At 56.3% G+C, this 22,164-nt stretch overlaps 2 protein-coding genes across 2 annotated transcripts; one reads left to right on the forward strand and one right to left on the reverse strand.

Moving 5' to 3' along the window:
* Positions 1-65: 65 nt before the first annotated feature.
* Positions 66-7,060, forward strand: LOC102105557 (carbonic anhydrase 15-like). Its single transcript, XM_005524401.2, has 8 exons — positions 66-347; positions 1,895-1,930; positions 3,909-4,079; positions 4,281-4,441; positions 5,111-5,203; positions 5,487-5,553; positions 5,755-5,921; positions 6,606-7,060. Exons 1-8 carry the CDS (start codon positions 281-283, stop codon positions 6,822-6,824), a joined length of 981 nt encoding a protein of 326 aa, XP_005524458.1. The 5' UTR covers positions 66-280; the 3' UTR covers positions 6,825-7,060.
* Positions 7,061-16,793: 9,733 nt separating this feature from the next.
* On the reverse strand, positions 16,794-22,074 carry LOC102107605 (immunoglobulin lambda-1 light chain-like). Its single transcript, XM_088065134.1, has 4 exons — positions 21,941-22,074; positions 21,512-21,806; positions 18,901-18,938; positions 16,794-17,277 (listed from the first exon to the last, which is right to left on the reverse strand). Exons 1-4 carry the CDS (start codon positions 21,984-21,986, stop codon positions 16,955-16,957), a joined length of 702 nt encoding a protein of 233 aa, XP_087921260.1. The 5' UTR covers positions 21,987-22,074; the 3' UTR covers positions 16,794-16,954.
* Between the last annotated feature and the right edge of the window lie 90 nt (positions 22,075-22,164).

A 22,164-nucleotide genomic window follows, 5' to 3' on the forward strand; every position in this document is an offset into this window, starting at 1 on the left:
CCCGCTCCCCGCCTGTCCCTGTCACCGCGGGCAGGGACCCGGCGGGCGCGGGGGGCTGGCCGGGGGCCGGGCTCTCCCCGCTCCCTCCTAGCAGCCGAGGAGTTAAAAACTCAGCTCGGGTGATGAATATGTAAGAGCAGAGCCCAGGCTGGAGCCGAGCATCTCCCGGGCTGCGGGCGCTGCCAGCGCTGCCGCCCGCCCCAGCCCAGCACCGGGCGCACTGCGGAGGGACGGGACGGGACGGGGAGGTGCGGGGGTCTCTCCGCTGCCCCCCGCCGCCATGGGCCCCACCGGGCTAGGCATAACTTTCCTGACACTGCCCCTCGTCGTGCGAGCGGCCGCGGGAGGTGAGCTGTGCCCGGGGCGGCGGGGTCGGGGGTCCCGCGGGTGGAGAGAAGGGGGGCTCGGGGTTGGGGGGCTTGGGGGGCGCCCCTTATTCCATTCCCTTCCCACGTGTCATGGGATGATGCGGGCTCAGGGATTGGCAACAGGGACTGGGGGACCTAGTCTGTCCCAGGAACCCTCTCCTGCCCTCCCACCACCCCGAGTGCTGCCGGCGCTGGGGGTCTCAGCCCTCCTGAGGCTCTGTGCTGGCAGGAGGTGGTGGGGCCAGGGGCCCCTTGGCAAGTGGGGTCTTGGGCTTCAGCCCATCCACGCCACAGACCTGCACCACCGGGAAACATCAAGGAGGACGAAACCCCTGAGCGAATGGGCGCTGCCGTCCCGGGCCGGGGCGCAAGGTGCTCACCTGCATCCCGGCCAGGCTGGGGGTGCGCAGCGCTACCTTGGCTCCTGCCGGAGGATGCTCGAGAGCTGGTGCGTGCAGCTCTGAGGATTTTCCAGGAGCTCTGCTTGCTCCCGGACCCCAAGATTCCTGCTCTGGGCACCGTCGGAGTCCTGCCTGCGCCGTTCCGCTCCCAGTTCTCTGGGGCTGGTTTCTCCTGTACCATTGTAGTGAGACTTTGGATACAGTGCCGCAGGCTGGGGCTTTGAGCAGCACAGGTGGAGGCCGGCAGGGCTGCCTTTGTCCTGCTGCTCCGAGCGGCTGTGGCTGGCAGAGAGCGTGGCTCGGCCCCCCGGCCACCAGCGGGGACCCTTCACGTGGGCTGAGCCCGGACAGCACCGGGCTGCTCTGCGCCTCCTGCCAGGAGCAGAATGGGACTGAGGAGGGAAGGGGGGCACTCCTCTGCAGAGCTGATGGCCCTGGGTGGATGAGCAGGCAGCAGAGCAGGGCACCGGCTTTCTCGGCATCCCCTCGGTGTCCCCGCACCTGCTGCGCCACCTCTCGTCACGGAGCCCGTGGTACCCACAGCCACCCAGAGCTGCTGGGAGCTCAGCAGCTCCGGCTGAGGTGGCCCTGAGGGACGGGACCGACCAGCACCGCCACAGCCTGGGCTGGGGCCTGCCCGCCCGCTGCCAGCCCAGCCGCGGGGACAGCGGGACAGCGGGACAGGGGGACAGGGGAACAGAGAGGACAGAGGGGACAGAGGGGACAGCGGGACAGCTGGACGGGGAGACAGAAGGACAGGGGGACAGATGGCAGGGCTGCAGCAGCTCCCCTCGGGCCCCGCTCCCCCGGGCTGCCTTGGCTCCCCAGGACGTGTAAGGCGGGGTGGCCCCACAAGAGTTGGGGAAGGAGCGCAGTGAGCAGCGAGGTTTGGCTGCCTTGGAGCAGCGATACTGAGGGAGGTTTCCCTGTGAAGCGTCTGGGGGAGGCAGGGAGGGTGTGAAAACACTAACGCCAAAAATAACCGTGATGAACACAAGTGTTGGCGGGACCCCGGGCTGCACTGGGGGATGTCCTCCCTGTCAGGGGGTTGGGCACGGCTGTGGGTGGGTTTGGGGAAGGGTGTCTGTCTTCATCACCGGCCCTGAGCTCTCCTTTCTCCCACAGGGCAGTGGTGTTACGACTCACAGGACCCCCAATGCGGTGAGTGGTGCCAAGTGTGGCTGTGCTGGGGCTGTGCAGGGCCCAGAGCCTCGTGTCTCCCACAGTTCCCAGCTGAGAGCACCCTGGGCAGCATCAGCAAGGCCCAGTGGGGAGAGTGACGTGGAAAAGGGCAAATCCCCCCGTGTCACACAAACGTGGGAGTGGTTAGAGGAGCTTCACTTTTGGGGGTGTTGCTGTAGAGACTTGACAAACACCTGAGCCCCTTGGAGCAACTCAGCCCCACCCCTCACCTCAGCCAGGTCTGGGTGCTCTTGGGACAGCACCAGCATTCTCCTTCTATCTGAAACAAGTCCAGGTTTTAAAATACTCTATTAAAAACCCAGTGCAGTCCAGACAGCAGGGGGGACTGGGGGTCCAGGGGCCTGACTGAGGAGGGCCAACTCCTTTGAGCAGGCAGCAGCCCTGCCTGGATGGGGAGGGAAGCATGGCTGGGGGCACTTTGTCTCAAAACACACAAATACAAATTACAAATAGCTTGTAAAAGGTTAATTAAAGATCATCAAGCATTTAATCAGCTGTTACGGCCCAACTGTTTTATAGCTCTTGGGTTTACATGCCCTGTGGCTTGTGAGTGTGGATTGCTGGGCTCCGCTCATCCCTGTCGGAGCGAGGCTCGGTCTTACCCGGTTTAACATCGGGCTGGCAGCGAGGACAGGTTTTGGCAGGGCAGAGGGGCCGGTGGGAAGCGGCTGGAGCAGCGTGGAGCCGGCTGTGTGCCTGCAGCAGAGCCATGTGGAATGGCCCCTTACTGAAGGCACCTGGTAATCTGTGGGGCCACCCAGTTACACCGAGCCAGGAAGCCGGTGGGATGATGGCACGGCCAGGCTGCAGCTCCCAGGGCTTCCAGGCAAAAAGATGCCTGAAGTAATGAGAGGAGAACATAAAGGATAAGGGCTGAGCCCAAGGGGGCAGGAGACTGGATACAGCCCACAAGTGTCTGTGGTTTTTTCTGCCCAAGAGGAAGGTAAACGTCAGAGCTGAACCGTGGGGCACTGCTGGGGGAACAGTTCCCCAAACCCTGGCTGCAGGCAAAGGTGGCCCATGTGTGTGTGAGAAGAGCCAACAGCGCCTGCTGGGATGTGCTGAGCTCCCCTGGGAAAGGAGATGTCCCAGGAGGACAGGGTGGAAATACTGAAGGAGCTCCTGTTCCCTGGCTGGGACTGAGCACAGATACTGGCAGTGCCCAGTGCTGACACCTCTATCCTGGGCTGCACCAGGAGGAGGAGTCGGGTGCTGTGGCAGCCACACTGGAGCAGTGACAGCAGGGAGGCTGCCTGGCTGCATCCTACAGCTGTGGGCTGCCACGAGTGTTGCAAGAGATAATGCTGGGGTGATGGGGACAAGCCATATATATGGGTTGGTTGTGTGGTCTGGCTGTGGTGGCAGCCATGGGGACCCTGCTCACAGCCCCCAGGCAGCCCTGTGGGTTTGCAGTGAGTTTGGTTGGCTGCCAGCACTGTGTGTCCTCACCCAGCTCCTGCCATGGTGACCCCCTGCCCCAGGAGCTGCTGATGGACATTGTGTGGTGGTCACTCTGGAACATGTGTAGGATTTGCCCCAGGATGAGTTGTGTGGCTAGGTTGCACTGTCACCTGTCACAGCTGGACAGAACCAGCGTGAGTAGGTTAAACATGCTAAAACCTGGGAACGGGCAGGGAGAAAAGCCTGCCCTTCACCAGCGTCAATGTGGACACTGATGTCAGGCTAAATATAGCCCCCAGCCCCTTGAGGAAATCCTGCTGAATTATGGATGAGGCTGCAATAAGCCCCTGTTCATCAATAGGAAGGAAACTTAGCCGGGCAGGAGAGCAGTTCCCATGGGATGCAAGAGAGCACGGCGGTGCTGGCAGGGACAGCAGGGCTGGTTGGGGACACAGCCACCCGTGGCCTTGTGTCCCCCTCTGGGGGCAGTGATGGTTCCGTGGCTGCCCGTGGTGCCCCTGCTCCTCCTCTGCAGGGCCCAGCCACTGGAAGGAGCTGAAAGCCACATGCGGTGGTGACAAGCAGTCCCCTGTGAACATCGACAGGCGCCGGCTGCAGCGGGATGGTGGCCTTGGGGACATCCTCTTCGAGGGTTATGACCAGGCTCCCCCTGGCAAGTGGAGGCTGACAAACAATGGGCACACAGGTGCGTGCTGAAGCTGGGCACCTTCCCCTGTCCCAGTTCCCCAGTCACCATCCTGACTGGGGCTTGGCTCTGGTGCGGGTGCTGCAGGATCCCATGCAGAAGTGCTGGGTTAGTGTTGGGATGAAGCTGGGGGAGAAGAAGCTGTGCCAGGGCTGTTCCCCATCCTAAGCCTCCCCTCACCCTGTCCTGCTGCCCTTGCAGTGATGCTGAACCTGGCGAGTGAGTCGGCCTCTGAGCACATCACCATCAGCGGCGGGGGCCTCCCCGGCAGGTACCGCGCGCTCCAGCTCCACTTCCACTGGGGCAGCCCGGCCGGGAATGGTTCTGAGCACACCCTCGACGGGCGCCAGCTCCCCATGGAGGTACGTGAGAAAAAGCCCCATCACGTTCTGGGTTGCCCAAGCCCTCGATGTGGTGGGAAGGGGTGATGCTGGGGCACCCCAAGGCTGTCATGCAGCAGGTGACTGGGCACTGCAGCTCTGCACTGGGGAGTTCAACCGTGCTCCTGCACAGGCACCTGGGTGGTGGAAAAGCAGCTGACGTGAGACTTGAGGTGTTTCTTATCGTGCATGGTCCAAGCTGCTTCATCCAAGGCACTCAGTGGGATTTGTGGGGCTCTGTGCCCTGCTGGGACCACACACTGAGCTAGTGAATGCAAGTGAGAGCAAGCAGGAGCGTGCTGTGCCAAGCACATTGGGATCTTTCTGGATGAAAGAGTCTCTGCACCTCTAAAATATTCATTATCTGCCAGAGGAAAGCAGAATTTATGTTCTGTGTCTGGCGAGCACCCCGGGACTGCTGGCCCCCTTTTGCACACCCTTCAAAGGATGCTTGCTTCATTGGGGTGCTTTGATCCTCTGAGCACCCACCCCACAAAAGTGCCAATAGGACCAGAAGGGCTTTACTGGGAGAGGTTGACTCAGAGTCTGGCCATCCCAAGCTGGCTGGAAGGGTCCATAGCAGAATGTCCTGCTTCCAGGGTGTTGGCTGGGGGCAGCTGTGCACGCCTGATTCCTCTGTGCTTTCCTCAGATGCACATCGTCCACATGAATGCCAAGTACCAGACACTGGCAGAGGCCAAGGGGCATCCCAATGGGCTGGCTGTCCTTGGCTTCTTCTTCCAGGTGGGTCTACATGGGCCCCCTAGAAACCTGGTGCTGCTGGTGCAGCCGGGCGAGCGTTGTGTGGGTGTCCTGAAGGAGTGGGAAGGGGCAGGGAGGCTGGCTCAAGGCTGGGAGGGGCTGGGGGACCCACTGACTGTGCAAGAGAGGGCTGGCTGGGAACCCTTCCCCACGGCTCTGCAACAACGTGAGACAGGGCTGGCTCAGGTTTGGCAGGACAGGATGTCCCAGCTCTGCCCTGCTCAGGCTCTGCCTGACTTCAAGCACTTATTCTCCCCGTACACAGGTCTCTGAAACCACTAACACCAACTACAACACCATGGTGGCGGGGCTGAGGAATGTCTCCCACGCTGGTGAGTCACCTCCTCGTTGGGGCAGGGCAGGAAAGGGGAGACCCTGCTGTGGGAGGGCAGGGATGCACCCCAGTGGGTTGGGTGGGGAAACCTGCCAGTCTCTGGGTTCATCTGCTGAGGGGAAATTGATGGGGGTGGCCCTGCTGTCCCCACCACATCCCTGGCAGGGGACAGGCTGAGTGCCCCTGTGTTGCCCCACAGGTGACTCTGTGGATTTGGCCTCCACCTTCCGCCTGAGCACGCTGCTGCCGCGTGCCGGCCGGCTCTCGGGCTACTACCGCTACCAGGGCTCCCTCACCACCCCTGACTGCAGTGAGGCCGTCGTCTGGACTGTTTTTGAGGAGCCAGTGGAGATTGGCCGGGAGCAGGTACCGACATGTACAGCCCCACGTGCCAGCACCCGAAAGGCTGGATCCCCAGGGTGACCTCTCTCCTTGTTCTTCCTGACCCTTGAGCAAGAGCACAGGGAAAGTCATCTCTAGAATAATGCTCCTGGCAACTTTGCAATTAATTTATTTTATGAAGGTTAAGTAATGGAGATGTGGCCACCTGCCAATGGGGAGAAATCCCATCCATACTGCTCTCCCGCCCAGCCTTGGCATTCAGAGAGAGAAATGGGAATGAAGCCATTGAAGCTCAGTAGAGACTCCAAGGAGATTGATGGATGGATGGATGGATGGATGGATGGATGGATGGATGGATGGATGGATGGATGGATGGAAGGAAGGGATTTTCCTCTGCTGCTCAAGCATCTTAGTAGATGTGTTTTCTTGAGGGAGTCATGGGCCAGCCACTCTCTGAGTGCTCACTGTCGGCATCAAAACACAATTAGCTCCTTTAAAACTCAAGACCTGATCCTTGTAAGGACCTGCCTCTGTGCTTACCTATGGCTCTGGCTTCAGGAGAGCAGTGGGGGTGGTGGTGTGGGGCACCGGGGCTGTGCCATGGGTCCTGTGCCATTGGCAGTGGGGCAGTATGGGGCAGGCTGGCAGTGGGCAGGGGCTTGGGGTGCCTGGCAGTGCAGCTGCCCACCCTCCTCTCTCCCTGCACAGCTGAAGGCATTCGTCAGCACCCTCCACTTCCCACTCGAGGGATCCGTGCTCCTAAAAATGATCAACAACTTCCGCCCACCGCAGCCTCTCCGCAGCCGGAAGATCTTTGCCTCCCGGGGGGCCACAGCCAGCAGTGGGTCCCTGCACAGGGGCCACCAGCAGCTCCTCTCGCCCCTGCTCCTCCTGACCCTGCTCAGCCTCTTCTCACCAGCCCCATAGGGTCTGGCCCTGCTGCAGCAGAGATGGAGGCGATGCATCTTGTTTATGGGAAATGGGAAACAATGAAAAAAAAGCACGTTGAAGCCTTGGCTGGGTGAAGATTTTGTGAACCTGCATCTCTGCAGAGGTGAATCTCTGCAAGCTGGAGCTGCCCTGGGATGCGTCTGTAGAAGGGCAGTGGGAGCTGCTGGCAGGGGGATGATGCATTGAAGGGAATAAAGCCAAGGTCCTCGCCAGTGCGTTGCTGCCTCTTTTTGCTGGCTGTGTCCCTTTGCCATCTGGGGCAGGTGCTTGGCATGGCACTGTGGGGTCACTGGGGAGGGAGCTGGGGGTGGTGTCTGGGTGGCATTCAGGGATATCCCCTGTGTGGTGGTGCAGGCAGGCAGGAAGGAGCCAAATCCCGGCCCTGGCACAGGATCCATGTGGTCCCTGAGCTGCAGACGCTGCCCGGTCGCTTTCCCCAGGGTTGGGGCTGGCTGTTGGAGGGATGGGGTGTCCCTGGGAACACAGCACCTGCAGTGCCCTTGTGCAGGACACAGGGATCTTTCTACGGAGCTCATTTTGTGCTGGCAGGAATAACTGCAGCTGCTGGGGCAGGGCTGTGTGTGTGGGGTGGTTCATAATTAATGTGCTGGAGCTCCAGGCATGTTCCCATCTTCTCCTGAATTATGGGTGAGGAGCACAGGCCGTTATCTGGGTGAAGAACGGGGAAATCTGAGGTTTGTCATCATTTCTGGAGGGAACCATTACCAGTGCCAGGCTCCAGCCGCACCACCCGTGGGTCCTGATCATCCCCCTGCGCGACGCTCCTGGGGTGAAGACCTCGCTGCAAGGGGCTCTGCGTGGCGGGAAGGGCCCTGTCGCAGGCCCCCGATGCCCTCGCCGGGGGAATGTGGCTCTGTGATCCCCCGGAGCTCAGGGCTGGAGCCGCGGGACACGGGGACATGGGGACACAGGGACATGGGGACACGGGGACATGGGGACACAGGGACATGGGGACACGGGGACATAGCGACATGGAGACATGGGGACATGGGAACACGGGGACATAGGGACACGGGGACACGGGGACATGGGGATACAGGGACACGGGGACAGGGGGATACAGGGACACGGGGACACGGGGACATGGGGATACAGGGACACGGGGACATGGGGACAGGGGGATACAGGGACACGGGGACACAGGGACACGGGGACACGGGGACAGGGGGACAGGGGGACACGGGGACAGGGGGACACGGGGACAGGGGGACATGGGGACATGGGGACACGCCGGACACGCGGGGGCGCCGCGGGCACGCGCACGGAGAGGCGCCTGCAGCGGCTTGGCTGCCGCCAGGGGGCGCCCTCCGCGCGGCTGCGGGCACCCGCACGGCCCTGACACTGTCACTGTGCCCCGCCACTGTCACTGTGACCTGCCAATGTCACTGTGCCCTGCCAATGTCACTGTGCCCCGCCAATGTCACTGTGCCCTGCCACTGTCACTGTGCCCTGCCACTGTCACTGTGACCTGCCACTGTCACTGTGCCCTGCCAATGTCACTGTGACCCGACAATGTCACTGTGACCTGCCAATGTCACTGTGACCCGCCAATGTCACTGTGCCCCGCCAATGTCACTGTGACCTGCCAATGTCACTGTGCCCCGCCAATGTCACTGTGACCTGCCAATGTCACTGTGACCTGCCACTGTCACTGTGCCCCGCCAATGTCACTGTGACCTGCCAATGTCACTGTGCCCCGCCAATGTCACTGTGACCTGCCAATGTCACTGTGACCTGCCACTGTCACTGTGCCCTGCCAATGTCACTGTGACCCGACAATGTCACTGTGACCTGCCAATGTCACTGTGCCCCGCCAATGTCACTGTGACCTGCCAATGTCACTGTGACCTGCCACTGTCACTGTGCCCCGCCAATGTCACTGTGACCTGCCAATGTCACTGTGCCCCGCCAATGTCACTGTGCCCTGCCACTGTCACTGTGCCCTGCCATTGTCACTGTGCCCTGACACTGTCACTGTGCCCTGACACTGTCACTGTGACCTGACACTGTCACTGTGACCCGCCAATGTCACTGTGCCCTGCCACTGTCACTGTGCCCCGACAATGTCACTGTGCCCTGACAATGTCACTGTGCCCTGACACTGTCACTGTGCCCTGCCACTGTCACTGTGCCCCGACAATGTCACTGTGCCCTGCCAATGTCACTGTGCCCTGCCACTGTCACTGTGCCCTGCCACTGTCACTGTGACCCAATCATCATCATGCGCTTGTCCCAACCCCACCTCTGTCACCTGTGCTCCGTGTACCTGTGCCTCGAGTCCCTGTGTCCCTTGTTCTTGTGTCCCCGTCTCTGCCACTGCCACCTGCATCATGTGTCCATGTGCCTGTGTCCCTGTGTCCTGCCATCACCGCCTGTGTCCTCCTGTCCGTGTTCCCCATGTCCTTGGGGCCCTTTCCTTTGTGTCCCTGGGCCCCTGTCCCTTCATGCCCTCATTCACTTTTCCCCTCTGCCCATTATAAATGTTCTTGTCCCCTTTGTCCTCATGCCCCTGTGCTCCACATTGTCCTGCTGCTGTCCCTTAAAACTGTTCCTTGTGTCTCCATGCCCCCAGTCCCTGTGTCCCCTGTACCATTGGCTCCTATGGCCTCTTGCCACCGTCCCCCATGTCCAGATGCCATGGTGCCCTGTGTCTTCATGTCCCTGTCCTCAGTGTTCCTATGCTCCCTCTGCCCTGCCACCTCCCTGCTGTGTCCTCTCTTCCTCCCATGTCCCGTCATGTCCCCCGCCGTGTTCCCCACCCCTCCATGTTCCCATGTCCTCCATTCTGTCTGTTCCCTCATGTCCATCCATGTCCCACCATTCCCAGCTCCAGCCCCTTGTGCCCAAAGGCCACAGGGCAGCTGCCCTACGGACATGGCCAGGTTCAGCCCAGGGTGGGCCCAGCCCCAGCTGGCAAGAATGGGGGCCCAGTTGGCCATGGTGAGCCCCAAGTGGCTGCAGGCCCCCAGTCCACTCCAGTACCAGGCCAGGATGTGAGGGGCACCCAGGCAGTGGGACCAGGAGCCTGCCCAGGGGGACCAGGCTGTGGCTCCCAAAGGCATTGGGGACCAAAATGTTGGGCAGTAGCTCTGGGAGCAGGCACTCCACAGGGTCCCCATCACCTGGGCGTCCTGTCCTGGCTGGCTGTGGTGTCCCCAGCAGAGGACAGTAGTGACACCAGGCAGGGCCTGGCAGCAGAGACCCCCTGTACCGCTGGTCACCAGAACCACCCCAAAGGCTCAGCACACACTGGGCAGCCCTGCTGGGACCCAAACCCCGGGGAGGTGCTGTGCCTCTGCAGGGAATGCTGCGCTGCCCAGGAAAGAACGTGGCAATGCACCCCCTCCCATGAGCCATTGCTGAGTTGGGGTCAAACCCCAGCTTTTCCCGCTTTTGCCCTGGTGGGCAGCAGTGCTTGGGGTGCCACAGGCTGGAAAGTTTGTGCCAAGGCAGCCGAGTGTGGCAAGGCCAGGGCTATTCCTGGCTCCCAGCTGGTGTTTGGCTCTTGGTTTTGGCGGGCTCTTGGTTTTGGCGGGCTGTAATTTTAGCAAGGGCTATTTCCAAGCCACGGGGCCGCGGTTTAAACAGCTGCCTGTGAGTGTGCCTGGCTCAGCTGGGGAGCTGTGATGTGCATCAGCACCCCCTGCCCACAGCCAGCCTGGGGGGGTCCGGCCAAAAGTGCCCAAAACAAGGCAGAAATGTTTAAACCTGGTGGTTTTTCCCCGCAGTGGCTGCAGAGGAAGGGGAAAGGGCTCTGGCTCTGGCGTGGGGCCGGCAGCATGTGCATGGGGTGGGGAGCTGTCAGTGAAGGTGTCACTGGCTGGGGTAGGAACCCAGAAGCTTTATGGATGGAAAAGCTGTCTAAGATCATACTGCCAGGTCCAGCCATGTCCCTGAGCACCACACCTACAGGATGCAGGGTCCAGCCCTGCAGTGCACCCAGTGTTCTCCTCCACTCCCCCTCACATTGCCTGCTCTGCCCACCCTGGCTGTGGAGAGGGGGAAAAGGCAAATTTGGGTAAAAGTCCTCCCTAACTGGGTAAGCCTAACTCTTCTGCTCCCTCCTGAGGGCCTGATGAAGACCCTGGAAGCCATCCCCATCACACCCTTCAGCCACCACTGCCACCACCTTGTTGTCACCATGCCACCAATGTTCCCTACCTAGAAAATTCTTAACATTAAACTAAAAATTCCCACCTAGAGAGTCATAACAAGGTCTGCAATTCAATGACCACATTCCTCAAGACAGGGAGCACCGGTCCTGTGATCAAATCTTTCTCCATCAGCACACCTGACTGGGGATCAGCACCTGTTTACCTCAAATATGAGAGAAAACAAGGGATTGCTGAGTCCCCAGACCAGGCTGAGGCTCTCTCCTGGGAACATTTTACTATGACAATAGAATTGAAATAATAAATATTTTGAAGCTGCTGAAAGGTGTTTATTTTTGAGTCGGTTCAGCTTGTTTACAATCTGCTTACAAGCCTGGGCACTTATCTTTGGGGCTGTTTACTGGGCTCTGCCCCAGGCTCTGGTGTGGTTTCGTACACATCTAAATAACCCCCAGCAAGGGGGCACCTTCCTGCCAGCTGCGTGTCCTGGCAGTTGCTGTTTTGACACGGTTATGCAAATGATTTCTCTCGTCTTCACAAATGGGCTTGAATGCTCAGATCATGTTTTCAACCACACCAGCCTGAAACATTTATTTCATTTAATTCTCTTTCAATTGCAGGGCAATAAAACTTGGTCTTGCATTCTCTGGCTGTCTCCAGCTGGGTCTTTGACCCAGGGCTGCCCAGGGGTGTTTGATACTATTTTGTCATTCATGACTTGTATTTTATAATTTATATCTGTTATTTTATTAATTTATAACATGTATTTTATTAATTTATCACCCATATTTTATTTCCTGGATTTGGGGAAACCTGACCCGTATTTTTTGAACCTGGAGGCTGCCCCTGTACCCTGTAAGAGGATGGGCTGAGGGATGACCCCAGAGAAGGGGTTGCCTTGGCAGCAGGCAGGGACTGATTAGTTTAATTCCGTAAATGAGTGAGTAAATTCAGGGTGACCTGACAGCAGGGTAGCAGCAGGAAGCTGTTCAGGCTGGTCCCCCTGTGGTGGTGGCACAGGGAGTCAAGGCCACAATGTGAGCAGTGGCAGGATCTTTCCTGGCCTCAAAGCCCACAGGTGTGGGGTCAGTAGTGCCCAGTGGTGCCCAGTGGTGCCTGGTGATCCATGCACTGGGATCACTGGAGAGGCAGTGTGTGTGCACATGTCTGCACATACATGTGGAATGTGCTGGGACATCCCACACCAGGGCAGGGACCACCCTGCCAGGTAAGACCCCACTGGGTGCCCTGTCAGGGACCCTCCAGGGGACAGGAGGGGTGACCCTGGCCTGGGGACACATAACCTGCTATGGCACAGAGTCCTGGCACAGCCTTGGCTCCAGCCCCCAGCAGGTCCTGGGTTCAGCACCACCCATACTGCCAATTTTGGGCAGCATCATGCTACCCCAAGACCTTTTCCCCATCTCAGGGGCTGATGTCCCCCACAAGGTGATGACACCCCAAGGTCAGGAGAGCCCAGTGAGGCAGGGACACAGAGCTGGCCACGTCTCAGGGCTGAGCCGACTCAGGCTCGGCTGCGCGGCGCTCACTCGCCTTCACACGTCAGCACCCACTGGAGACAGTTTCGCTTCCTTTTTTGGGGCGCCCTTTTGAATTTCTGGTTGGGGACTGTAGTGGGTGAGGAGTAAATTTAGCCAGGGGATGCCCCACTGCCGCACAGCTGCACGCTGGGGCTGGCTGGGGGAAAACAGGAGGCCAGTGCTGGCGTGGCACAATCTGGGCTCTGCACAGCCTCTCCCCAAGCCCTCCAGAGAAGAGAGCTGTGTGAGCTGGGGATGTGTCAGGATGGGGTGCAGGAACCAGCAGCACCCTCAGGGTGCTCGGGGGCTGCATCCCCCTGGCTCAGGCGTGGCAGAGGCCATGGGAGTCACCCAGGCTTGGCACCGCTGTAGCATCAAAGCGAGGGGACTTGTGCCATCCTCCCACTGCTGTCCCTGTGGGTCTGGCTCTGCCCTGCTCCCCCCAGCCCGGGCTGGGGCTATTCTGGGACCATGTTCTTGCTTTCGAGTTTCAGCCCTGCTGCCTCCAGGAACGCGCTGTTTGTGTGGCTGCAGCTGCGCTGGGGGCAGGCGGGACCCATCCCCTCCTCTCCGGCTGTGCCACGCCGCCCGTGGCTCTCCAGACGAGGTGTTTCATCAGCTCCAGGTGCACTCTGTCCACTCCTGCCACGTCCCCACAAAAAGAGACCCCACCTCCTCCTGATATGAGACCTTGGGGCTTGCCTGGCCTGGGTGATGTACAGTAAAAAACAAAAAAAAACCCAAAACCAACTTAAAATAAATTAAAAATAAAAATATTGGAGCCAGTGAGGTACAATAAGAAAACAGGTCAGGGCTGTTTTTTGGGGCACAAATGTGGCCAGAGGTGGTCGTCACCGAGGGGAGCCAGGAAGGATTTGGGGATCAGAGCAGAGCTTTGCGCTTGAGGTTCGTGGCAGTGGGTTAGGAGTGAGGGTTGAGAGAACTCCTATGGTCCCACACTCCTTTGCCTACGTTCCTGCATCTCTCACTCTGTTCTCAGCTGTGGGACCCCTCCAAGCCCAAGGTGTCCAAACCCCCAGGGTATATGAAATGGCCCCTGAAAGCCTTGTTAAGCCCTCACTTGGGAGCCTCAGCCTGGGAGAGCAGTTCTTACCAAGCCCCAACCCTTCATGGGATCCACTGCTTCTCTTTGCAGCTAATTAAAGCCTTCCTGAAGCATCTCATTTACTAAATTAGATCCCCCTCATTTTAAAATTACTGGCAAGCTGGGAAAATGAGAAAATAAATGACTGTTAAAATTGCAGTGCAGGAGCCGGCAGAGTGAGAGCGGGAGCTGCAGCTGGGGAGGGGAGGGAGGTTTTGGTTCTGCTCAGCACATTTGCTCACCAGACACCCCCAGCAAGGGCGGCGCAGGAGTGGATCCAGATTGCTCTGCCCAGGCACTGCTTCCCTCCCTGCCAGGGGATGGATCAGGCCCTGCATCCCACTGTGATTCCCAGCCAGGGCTCTCTGGCCCTGTTGAAGGATTGTTAAAGGGTAAAACTGGCTGGGAGTTTGCCAAGTTGCAGGCAGCAGGGGAGGATGTGAGCCCTGGAGGGACCAGGGCCACTGATCTATAATTAATAAGGCTTTTTTTTGACAGTTGTTGCTTATGGGAAAGATTTAGCAAAATCTTTTAATCAATAATTAGTGAGGTTTCCTCCCCCATGAGTCAGAGATGTGCCTGTGTTCTGCCCACACAGATCTGAGCTGAAGCAAGACCCCCACTCATGCCCCAAATTGAGCTCACAAAAGCTGGGGCTGGTGTCCTGTGACCAAGGAATGGGCTTTACTCAGGAAATGTCAAGATGAATCTCAGGACCTGGGGAAAGCCTTGCCTTGCCACCCTCCTCCAATGCCCCTCCCCAGAAATATGGCATTTTTCAGGGTAAAACCTGGCAGCACAGCTGGGATGGGGGGCTCCTGTGTTACCTGTCATTCACTGCAGCCTCAACCACTAAGGTGATTCAACAGCTGCTGGAATTGGTAATTATTGAGGCTTGATCTTTGCAGTGGAAAAGAAGTGAACATCCTTTCTGGCAGCAGGTCTCTGTCACTGTGGCATTTCTGGCTGGCAGAGTCTCAGGCAGCAGCTCTCCTGGCAGCCCCACAAGGCTGGGGATGAGATGCCAAAGGCAGGGGTTTGCCAGGAAATAACCTTGCTTGAGCAAGGAAGGGGATCAGTGGCAGTGTGGAGGAGCTGCTGCCATGTCTGGGCTCACATTCCCTAGCAGTGAGCTGGAATAGATGCATGCATGCATAGATGTGGCCCTGCTGCAGGGATCCTCACCTTCAGGACCACCTGCCATAGCCCAGCAGCCCCCCAGGAGCCGACCCTGCACCTCTGCTGCAGTGGGCACTCTCTGCTCAGGAAGCTGTGTTAAAGAAGCTGATCTCAAAACACAGTGGGACAGAACTCTCCATCATCTGCCCTTCCTTCCTTTCCCTGGCTGTGATGCAGGCTGAGCATCCTGCTGCTGGCTCCTTCCTTGAGGGCAGCAGCAGCCCAGGGGTTTGGCCTGCACATGGGTTTGCTCTGTAGTGATGGGATTTGGGATTTCCTGGGAAAACCATGAGCTTGTCACCCCACACCTAGGAAGGGACATTGTGACCCTGAGCGGGGTGATGGGAAGGGGGTTTGCCCCAGGCATGGGGTTGTTCCATGGCAAGGCCTCCCCTGCCCAGCTGAGGAGGAGGATAAAGCAGGATTAAAGCCAATGAAGGTGTTTTGGAGCATGAGGTGCCTTTTGGCAGCACAGGTGGGGTTAGGGCCTGCTGCCAGCTCCCTGACAAAAAGCAGGAGGGAAGGGACACTGTGCTCTCATATACACTCTGGGGCACAAGGGAATTGATAACGGTCCTGCTGCAAAGGATTTGAGGCAATCGGTGGATAAGGACCTGGCAATGTGCACCTGCAGCCCAAAAAGCCAGACATATCCTGGGCTGCATCAAAAGCAGCGAGGGCAGTGGTTTGAGAGAGGGGATTCTCCCCCTGTACTCTGCTCTGGTGAGGCCCCACCTGCAGTGCAGTGTCCAGCTCTGGATCCCATGACATAAAAAGGACATGCACCTCTTTGGGCTAGTCTAGAGGAGGCCAGAAAGATCTCAGAGCACTGGAGCACCTCTGCTGTGAGGAAAAGATAGTCTCCTATCATCCCAGGTTGGGGCTGTTCAGCCTGGAGAGGAGAAGCTTCTGGAAAGACCTCATAGCAGCCTTTCAGTACTTGAAGGGGGCTTATAGGAAAGATGAAGACAGCAGGCCCTGATGCAATAGGACAAGAGATAATGTTTCTTAACTAAAGAAGGGACACTTTTTAGGCTAGATAAAATTAAGAAATTTTTTACTATGAGAGTGGTGAGGTGTTGAAACAGCTGAGGGAAGCTGTGGATGTCCCATCCCTGGCTGAAAGGGGCTCTCAGTAACCTGATCTGGTTGATGTCCCTGATCATTCCAGGGAGCTTGAACTGGATGACTTTTAAAGGTCCCTTCCAACCCGACCCATTTTAGGGTTCTATAATTCTGTGTCCCCAGAAGACACTTGCAGGGACACGTGGCAATCCAAAGCCTGGTGGAGCAAGGCACTCCACTGGCACAGCCTGGGAAGGGGGAGGTGGTGGGGCCATCCCCCCTTTCCCAAGAGGCTGGTGAGGGACACCTCTCCCAGAACTGTCCCTGGTGTGGCTCCTGGCTACCCTGATGGTGTGACAACAGCAGAGCACTGTTGCTTTCAGCATAGCCATGGCTGTCAGCCCTTCCATGGGCAGGGATGCAGGGAACCTTCCACAGGGCTGTGCTGGGGATGGGGCATATGGCATGCAGGTGTCCAGGTTGTAGTGGCACAGGGTGCTTGTGCTTAACTGGCAGCTGCACCAGGAAGCACGGGGGTGACAATGAAAAGGGGACAGAGCCTGGTGGCAAAGGGAAATGGCTGGCCATGCCTCCACCACAGGCCACATGTGCCTGCATGGCACCTGGCACTCAGAGGCCAGTGAGCAAGGGTTGAGGATAGCACAGCTGGGGACAAGTGTTCAATGAGTGTGGGGGCTTAGTGCAGGCTGTGCCCCAGGCTGCTCATTCCCTGGTCTTGGCAGTGCCAGGGGGGTTTCAATGGGGTCCCCAGGGTTGAGCAGAAGCTTCACAGAGCCCCTACTATATTAGTGTGTGCGTACACACGTGTGTGTTCCCATCCCACCCCCCATACTGGTGCCACTGGGCTGTCACCAGGCAGGATGTGGGGAGCGAGCGCATTGGAAGGACACAGAGACAGGGATGCTGAGCCAGCACTAGTTCAGTGTCGGTGTTTATTTGTGTGACACTCAGAGAGGGGGGACAGGCACAGAGGACATGGGCAGAGACATCTGCGGCAGGGAGAGCCGCTGTTCCCAGAAGTGGGGAGGAGGGAGGGAGCCAGCAAAGGGCCGGCGGGGTGGGTTAGAAGCACTCGGATCTGTTCACGGTCTTCTCCACATTTCCAGCCTCGTGCCTGACCTTGCACGAGACAGAATTGTAACTCTGCCACTTGCTGGCATCCATGGACAGGTAGCTGCTGGCCATGTACTGGTTGTTGCTCTGCCGCTGGGGCTGGCTGGTCTCCACACCAGTGCTGATGGTGTTGCCATCAGCCACCCATTGCACTGACACAGGGCTGGGGTAGAAGTTCTCCATCAGACACACCAGGGTGGCTGTGCCCTCTGACGACAACTCCTGGGAGGACGGCGCGAAGAGGTGGACGGTGGGAGAGGTCTTGGGCTGGCCTGAGAGGGATGAGAGGGGTGCGGGGTCAGAGAGGGCCCTGCCCCCCACCACAGCCCCTGCCTGCCCTGCTGGCACTACCCAGAAACTCCCCACTTTCCCCACAGCCAGAGCTTATCACTTGTAACTGTAATGTATTTAAATTTGGGATATATATATATATATATATATATATATATATATATATACACATATATATAATAAGTGCATATATGTGTGTGTTATACACATACATCTCATATATGCTTGTATATATGTTTTATATACACTATATCTACATATATGTGCATATATATGTATTATATATGGTAGATATATACAGCTAATATATATAATATATGTAAAGTGTACAACATACATATGTATGCGATCCATATTATATGAATAGCTGTATAATTCTATAAAATGCATTTAATATTAATATTTCAACATTTCTGTATCTCAAATCTATCTACAAATACTTACTATATATATATATATTATATATATTATATATATATTTATATATATATATATGCATACATATATACATTTATAGATACATATCTATATTTAACTATACATATATATCTATATTTAACTAAATCCTAATTTCTTTGCCATAAAGTAATTTCTTTCCTTTTAAAAGGCATCTTTTTAAAAAAAAAAAAAAACAAAATTTCACAGACAAACAGTCCTGTTTTCTCCCCAGTTCTGCTTTCAGATATTTTCTTGTCTCTGGAAAACTACCACTAAAAATCACCCAAAGGAAGATGGAAAAAAGATGTTTGGTCTTTTTGGTGTGATTCTGCTGCCTCCTCCAATGTGCAGTGTTTCTATTTCTATTTTCACCTCTATTTCTATCTCTATCTCCGCTTGAAAACCAGGAGGACTCCACCATTAAATACTTTTTGATGAAGAAATGGTCAAAGAACATTTTTCTTGATCTTAGCCCCAAGAAATCTGGTTCAAATTGGGATTTTTTCACCAAATTCTTTTTAAAATTACAGACAAAGACAGACAAACCACACTTCCGGCATAATTTTCAGCGCAATAATCTCCATTTTTGACATGTCTTACCTGGACAATGAGCTCTTTAAGATATCCCTGGAATCTTTTGTCTAAGATTCCAGGGATGTGCTGTTTTAACACAAAGTCAGGATGACTGTGGGCTCCTCACAGCCGAACACAGGCTGTCCTTTCACAACACCTTCACCCTTGGCCATGGGACCCCACGGAAGAGCCCCTGCCCCTCACCAGGGATGGCAGACTTAGTCCTCAGGACTAAGACTTGAGGACTTAGACTTCAGACTGACAAATTTCTTTGACAAAGACAAAAATCACCTCTTTTAGAGACCTAAACCTGAGTTTCCTTCCCCCTGAGACCTCAGACACATTTCCTGGACAAATTTTAAGACTTTTCGACCGACAAAATACTCCCCGATTCTCTGTGGCGCGCAGAGTCGTCAGAGTCTGAAGGGACGAGACAGAGCCCCCAACGCCGGGCTTAGTGCCTGGCCCCAAACGGGTGACAGACCCCAGCCTGGCGCCAAGTCCGAGAAAAAAACCCCAAATCATCAATAATCGACAAAATGTCAAAATTCCGTGTCGGGAAAGGAAAGACCGAGGGGAAGTCGGCGACTCACCTAGGACCGTCAACATCGTCCCGTCCCCGAATACACCACACAGTGACACAGAGCCATACAAAAACCTCCTGCCTCATGGCAGAACAGTTCTGGACCCTATGGATGTGGGAAGATGGTCTGGAAATGTCCCAGCGGATGCACTGGAAGGAAGGTGATGGGATGGAGATGCCCCAGTGGACACAGCAGGATGAAGGTGTGGGCACAGCTGTACCTCTGGAGTTTTGGTCCCGGCTGGGCTCTTTCAGTGCAGCTCCCACCACCAGCAATGGAGCTAATAGCTGAAGGTCTCTGCAGGCAACTTATTTTTATTAATATTTACCCTAAAAATATGAAAAGGCAAGAGGTGGAGATGCCTACATAAAGCTGCAGTAGCCAAGGAAGGGGTGAGCCAGAATGGGTTTCAGCTAAAACAAATTAACTTCAAAATTCCCTGTATATGCTTGGCTGCTTCTTTGACAAGTGTTTTCCCAGTGTGGTGCCAGTCCCACAGATTGGCAGATTTAGTGCTCAGCTTGGACCACCGAATGCCAACAGCACCAATGTAAATTGAACCCGCAGATTTTCAGATGATGTGGTTTGTGCAAGAAGTTATAGAAAGAGGCAAAGTCGGTGAACTTCCTGAGTCACAGGAACTATATAAATAGTTCACTATGAAACAGGTAACACTTTGAAGATTTTGTGGTTTGAGACACTTTCTCTTTCAGAGGTTTGCTTTGCCTTTGGGAAAGTTTATGCTTTTGTGCAAAGCCTGAAACTATCCCCCCTCCAAAAAAAAAAAAAATCACTGAAATTGTCTATGCAAAGCATTTAGCTGAAGCCACTGCCCTGTGTTGTGGATGATCATTTCCTGAGCATTTCTCAGGCTTCCGTGGGGTTTCAGTTTCATTTTGTGGGACGACAAAAGCAAGGGAGAGCGTTCATCTCTTCAGTCCTGTTCTTCTCCTTGGACAGAGGCATGGAGGAGGACAGAGGCTGTACTGGATGCAGCAGCGTGTTGCTGAAGTAGCTTTTGGCATTGCCACCAGAGCAGGAAATATTGCAACCCTCCCAGGTTGGCTGACACCTCGGATGGCTGACTCAGCCATGCTGCCTGGACCAGGGAATAATGGAGAGGGAGAGGAAGAAGAGGGCTGTCAGTCAGTGCCCCAGTACAGCCCTCTCTGACGTGCAGGACAGGGCTCCTGTGCCAAAAGGTCCTGATGGAACAGAGGGCTTCCTGCCTCAGACAGAGCCCAAGGCCTGAGCCCAAGGCCATGGCCCCATGAAGAGAGAGAGCAAGAGGACATGGCTGTCAGCAGAATGAGGTGATGGGGCTGACAGCACAGCAATGCCAGGCACTGCACTGCCCCAAGGTCTCTTCCTGCACAGCATGGGGCAAGGAGGAGGCCATTCACAGCCAATGGTCATGGAGGGGGACATGAAACTGCATCAAGCCCACAGCTCTGCTCAGCCCTGAGAGACAGGGCAGAGAAGCTCCATCTTTAACTCCTGTTTCCAGAGGGCTATGTAGTGATGATCCAGAGGCTCCTGGCACAGCTGGCCTGGGAGCTGGGCTGGGAGGCACGAGCAGGGCCCTGGGCACCAGCCAGGGAGATCAGGAATAGCTTGGCTCAGGAGCACAGGGCAGGCACAAGAGGTCATCCCAGCATTTCTTTTTTGAGAGTGCAGGCAAACACTGGACAGGCTTTCTAGGGAGCTGGATGACATCCCAGGCCTGCAAGCATTATACAATTTGACAATGTGACAATGCCCTACATTTTTGTCATCCCTGAAGAGGCCACACAGTTAGACTGGTGATCATTGAAGGCCTCTTCCATCTGAAATGGTCTATTCAGTTCTATCCTATCCACTCTCATCCAACAAATGACAAGGAAAGGGCTGTAAGGATGGAGTTGTATCACTGGAATTCAGGAACAGCCACATTCACCACAGGGCAGAAAAAGGCAGGGTTGTGCCAGGGACCTGCCCCAGCAAACAGAGACAGCAGAGACCCCCAACAGGCCCCTGCTATGGCAGGAAGACTTTGTATCCCTTTCCCATTGCTCCGTTTCACCATTGTAACCTCATCACTGCCATTTTGGTAGTTACCACATTAACAGACAGCCTTGTTCTGGGCTTGGACCCCAGAGATGGTTACGGTGCTCATGGAGCTGGACTGGGATCTGGAGAATTGCAAAGGGGTGTCTGGTGGTCCCAAGCCATTGCAGGAGATCCCAGTGACAAGGGAACAGACAGGAAACCTAGGCTGGTACCAGTCACAGCTGCTGCCAACCCTGGAGCAGATGACTTTGGTGGCTTGTCCCACAATGCTGATACTGAGAAGAGCTGACAGAGCACTTCCTGGACCAGGGAAAATGGAGAGGGAGAGGAAGGAGAAAAGCAGATGGGGGTCAGCCATTGACCAGGAATATGGCCCTCTCTGGTTAAGGGAACAGTGAAAGGACAAATCTGCCTGCAGGCACATACATGGGACACTCTGGGCCATGACAGCGTTGCTGGGAGGTCATAGCTTCCTCAAATGACAGGGGATGGGCACAGTCTTGGGGATCCAAGGGATAGCTGAAGCAGGAGGTTTTTGTACAACTTCCCCATTGCTGTGTGTCACGGTGCAGCAGTACTGCTGCTGTCATAGCTACCACAGAAATAGACAGCCTCGTCCTCGGCTTGGACCCCAGAGATGGTTAATGTGGCTGAGGAGCCGGACTTGGATCCGGAGAATCGCGAAGGGATGCCCGAGGGTCTCCTGTCATTGTAGTAGATCACAGTGACAGGGCCAGTGCCAGGGACCTTCTGCTGGTACCAGCCATAGCTGTAGCTGCTACCAGAGCAGGTGATCCTGACCGTGTCTCCCACGTTGGCTGACAGCGAGGATGGCTGCTGAGTCACTGCTGCCTGGACCAGGGAACCTGGAGAGGGAGAGAAAAGAGGGGAGAAGACGGGGGTCAGTCAGTGTCCCAGGAGCACAGACCTGCCGGGGCAGCAGGACAGGGCCCCTGTGCCCAAAGGCCCCATCCAGGCACAGCGAGTCTGGCCATGGCACCTGTGCTGTGGGCAAGCACCACGAGGAGAAGAGGGGCCCAGGCCATGGTTCAATCCCACCAGCTCAGCGTCCCCAGAATGATGGGACTGTGCTGTGGACCCTGACTCCCTTTTAAGCCCCTGCCTGCCCAGGACACGTCCCCTCCATGCAAATCCGACCCTGCGGTTACGGCCGGATACTGCCCGCGCCTCTCTCTGCACATCCCTCCCTGCTCCACACCCAGC

Source organism: Pseudopodoces humilis, chromosome 20 (assembly GCF_049639895.1).
Source record: "Pseudopodoces humilis isolate 2021_Gansu_Grassland_sample_001 chromosome 20, ASM4963989v1, whole genome shotgun sequence".
NCBI classification, from domain to species: Eukaryota; Metazoa; Chordata; class Aves; order Passeriformes; family Paridae; genus Pseudopodoces; species Pseudopodoces humilis.